Source organism: Pteropus alecto, unplaced genomic scaffold (assembly GCF_000325575.1).
Source record: "Pteropus alecto unplaced genomic scaffold, ASM32557v1 scaffold202, whole genome shotgun sequence".
NCBI lineage: Eukaryota > Metazoa > Chordata > Mammalia > Chiroptera > Pteropodidae > Pteropus > Pteropus alecto.
The window spans coordinates 4040570-4044203 of NW_006432451.1; the positions used below are offsets into that span (position 1 = coordinate 4040570).

General features: G+C 55.9%; 1 protein-coding gene across 1 annotated transcript in view; it reads right to left on the reverse strand.

Annotated features, from left to right (window-relative positions):
• The window catches only part of ITPR3 (inositol 1,4,5-trisphosphate receptor type 3), a 65434-nt gene that overhangs the window by 24917 nt on the left and 36883 nt on the right, over positions 1 to 3634 (reverse strand). Inside the window, exons 17-22 of the mRNA XM_025043694.1 lie at positions 3439 to 3629; positions 2846 to 3028; positions 1622 to 1873; positions 1391 to 1535; positions 770 to 911; positions 2 to 59 (exon numbers count right to left, since the gene is read on the reverse strand). Of these exons, the coding sequence (XP_024899462.1) occupies positions 2 to 59; positions 770 to 911; positions 1391 to 1535; positions 1622 to 1873; positions 2846 to 3028; positions 3439 to 3629 (971 nt within the window). The remainder of the gene's footprint in view (position 1; positions 60 to 769; positions 912 to 1390; positions 1536 to 1621; positions 1874 to 2845; positions 3029 to 3438; positions 3630 to 3634) is intronic.

Here is a 3634-nt window from a genome sequence, read left to right on the forward strand (position 1 = left end):
CAGCACCATGGTGGACATCATGTGGCCCACGCCCTGGATGGACCGCCGCACGTTCTTACCTGAGGAGTTGGGAACACAGGGAGGTCAAAGAGGGTACACAGCAGGGGACCCTAGTCTAATTCTATCAGCTGCAGGGCAACGCCACACTAAAGAAGGGGCAGGGCTACCCCGGGAAGGCTTCCTGGAAGAAGTGAGCTTTAAGTCAAATCTGGGAAAAGGAAGGGCCAGGGCGGAGGTGAACTGTGTGCGGAGATCAGTGAGAATTCTCATGTGGGAAATCATGAGACTTGCTACAAAGCATGAGGAATTGAGGGGCCACTAGGTAGAGAGCACTAAAAACCAGGTGTCAGTCTCTATGTACTCTTTGTTTAGCCGAGTTTATGCCACCTGCAGCTGGTCCCTAAGGGCAGGACTGCGGCTCATCGCTCGGCCTGCCCCTCTTCCTCCTCACACTCTCCAATAGCAGGGCTGTGTCCCTCATCTAACTGGGAGCTCCCCAGGAAGGGCCTGTGTCTCCCCTCCTCCTTTATACTTCCTCAAGACCAAATTGTATTGGAAGGCATCTCGCCCTGGGGTCTCCACAGCACCTGGGCAGGGAGCCCCACTGGTCCAACTGAGGTTGAAGGAGATTGGGCCCAAAGACGCCCCCTTGCAGCATAGCCAGGAGGCAGGCTGCACAGGGGAGTTGATCAGAGAGAACTTCTGGTGCTAACAGAAGACTGAGGAACCGAAGGTGGGTTGTGGATGGCCTGGGTGGACGAAGCCTCACCACCTGGGTCTTCATAGGCCTGTAGCATGGCTGGGGGGCCCTGCACGCAGTCGATGATGCTGAGCAGGGTGCGTGTGAGCCGCAGTAGCTCACTGAAGCTGTAGAAGCCGAAATAGATGAGATTGTGCGCCAGGCTGACCACCTATGGAGAGGAGGCGGGGCTGGTGAGTGTGAGCGTGGCCAAAGCATGATGAGCGGGGCCTCATAAAGGGCAAGGCCAGATCTGGAAACTCCCCGCCAAAAGGGTATAATGAGGGTGAGGTTCCTCTAAGACAGTGGGGCTGCCTGAACATGGAACCAAGGTTCCCAGACAAGAGCAGCCCAAGCCCAGTGGGTTACTAAGGAAGAGAGGCCTACAAAGGAGGCTACTGTAGGGGAGATAAAACAGAAATGCAGGAAGTTGAGGAGGTGGGGCTCCTGGCAGTGACCTGTCACTCAGACCCTGGCTGATAAGGTGAGGAGAGAAGCCTCCCTCTTGGGGAGTCCCAGCAGACTACGCTGTCTTCCTGCACTGCTTGGGGTTCCTGAGGGAAGTGAGGTCATGGATCCTACACCTCATCCCTGAGAGCAGCTGAGGCCCAGGGAGAGAACAAGCCAGAGCCCCGCTAAGCCCTAGCCCACCTCGAAGGTGAGCTTGTTCTTCTCCTCGTTGGCAAAGGGCACGGCCTCGCTGACCACGTTGTTGAGGTAGTCCTCCACGAACTCCATGGTGCTGGCAAACTTGTTTTTCTTGTCATCTCGTGCGGCGTTGAGGTTGGAATCATAGCTGAGGGTAGAGGCAGTGAGGCATGAGGGTCCCTGAGGACTTCCCACCCCAGCCTTGCCTGGCCCACCCTCCCCCACCCCTCTCACTCCTTGATGGTGATGGCTGTGGGGATCTCTGTCCAGAGGCGGGCAAACTTGACAGGTGTGACCAGCTCCTGGGGGTCACGGTCCACGTGCACATGCAGCATCAGGTGGCAGAAGGAGGCGCGCAGGTCAAAGGGCAGCATCTCATCCGCCATGCACAGGAAGATCAGCTCAACGCCCAGCTGCTGAGAGATCTCATCGATGGCCAGATACTGTCGGTCCAGGCACATGCGGGCAAAGAGCTTCAGCTGGTACCTATAGGGCAGGGAGGATGCTGAGAACATGGCAGGTGGGCTAGTGAAGGCTGCTAGCATGAGCCTAGGCTTGTTGAGGACTTGAGGAGGTGACAAAGGGACTTGGGTTAATCCATGCGCCGGCCACTATCACAGAAAGGACACAATTCTGAGTAAGAGAGGTGAAAGGAAAAAGTCTAGACTTATAAGTATTTCAAATCTCCCCCAACTTGCTAAGGGTGAAAACACTTTCTGGCTCAGCCAGGACAGGTCTTCATGGGAAGAGGGATGGCTGAAAGAAAGGCTGGGACAGGAAAAGGAGAGGAGTGGGGTGAGAGGAATCAGCCTCAGGCAGACTGAGAAAAAGAGGAGGGGAGTGTGGGCAGCCCTGACGGGAGAGCTGTAGAAAAGAGAACTATAGGAAGCTTTGCTCTGCACTGGGTGATGTCATGCCCTCTGCTTCCTCCTCAGCCCTGTATTACCTACCATGGGCTCTGGAGCCAGACAGCCTGGGTTTGAACCGTGGCCCACCACTTATGGCTGTGTAACCTTGGGCGAGTTCCTCTCCCTCTCTGTGCCTGTCTCCTCAACTTTACAATGAGAAATACGGTAGTCCCTACCTCACAGGGTTATTGTGAAGCTTAAATGTATGATGGTATGAAAGGCTTTAAACAGGGCCTGGTATACAGTGAACATTTGATAAGTGTTATCTAGTATTCTGGTTCTTAAAATATATGTACAGAGCCTGTTTTGGGTTTCTTTCAGGGCTGTCACTAAGCTGAGCTTGGCCTAAAAGCCACCCAGTGCTCCTTGGACTACACAGTCGTCCTTCACTTAGCCCAGCTGGTGAAGGCTGCACTGCAGACAAGTGGAGGTAGGAGGCCCCCTTGAAGCCTTGGGAGCTCATCCCTCAGCAAGGACTGGCCGAAGGCTTCCAGAGAAGGCCAAACGGCACAGAAGCACTGAAGAGGGGAAGGAGCTGGAGCAGAGGCACCTGTAGTAGCTGAGCACATTCTCGTCGTGGGCATTGCCAGCCCGGGCCTCCTGGGCCAGCTGCCTCACACTCTTCTCATGGTGTTCGTTATTCTTGTCAGTCCACGTGAGCCACACTTCCTCCTCTGAGTACTCGATGGTCAGGTACTCATGGGCCTGGGCCATCTCCTTCACCGGCCGAAGTCTGTAGACCAATGCCACCCATCACAGGTAGCAGGGGCAAGACTCAATACCCAGAGCCCTTCCCGAGCAGGCCAGCCACATAGTCCTGTCTCCCCAGAGCCTGGCTGAGAGCCCGTCAGGTTCCCATGCTGCTTCCCATGGAGGACCCACCTCCAGCTTGGAACCCCAAACAGGCTGTGAGTTTCTTGAGGACAGGGGCCTTGGCTTATTCTCCTGTGCCCCTGTCTGCTCTGCCCCTCCCCCAGTGCCAGCACAGAAGTGGGCACACAGCAGGTACAGGGCACATATCTGCAGAGAGCATGGGTATCAGTTCTAGCCTAAACCCAGACGGGGCCCAAGTTCTGAGGCAGCTGGGGAGCCAGGCAGGAAGCAGCCCTGGGTGTAGGACATTGGGTAGGAGACATCACTCACTCGGTCTGAATGAGAATGTCACTGTTCTTGGGGTCCAGCACACACTTGCAGATGAGCTCCTGGGTGACGGGAATGGCAATGTGGTTGGATACACACAGGTCGGAGAGGTAGTCCAGGAACCTGGGGTAGTGACAGCAGAGGTGGGGGACGGCACTCAGCGACTGGCCCCAGGGGATGAAGCCCACCCTCTCCTTAC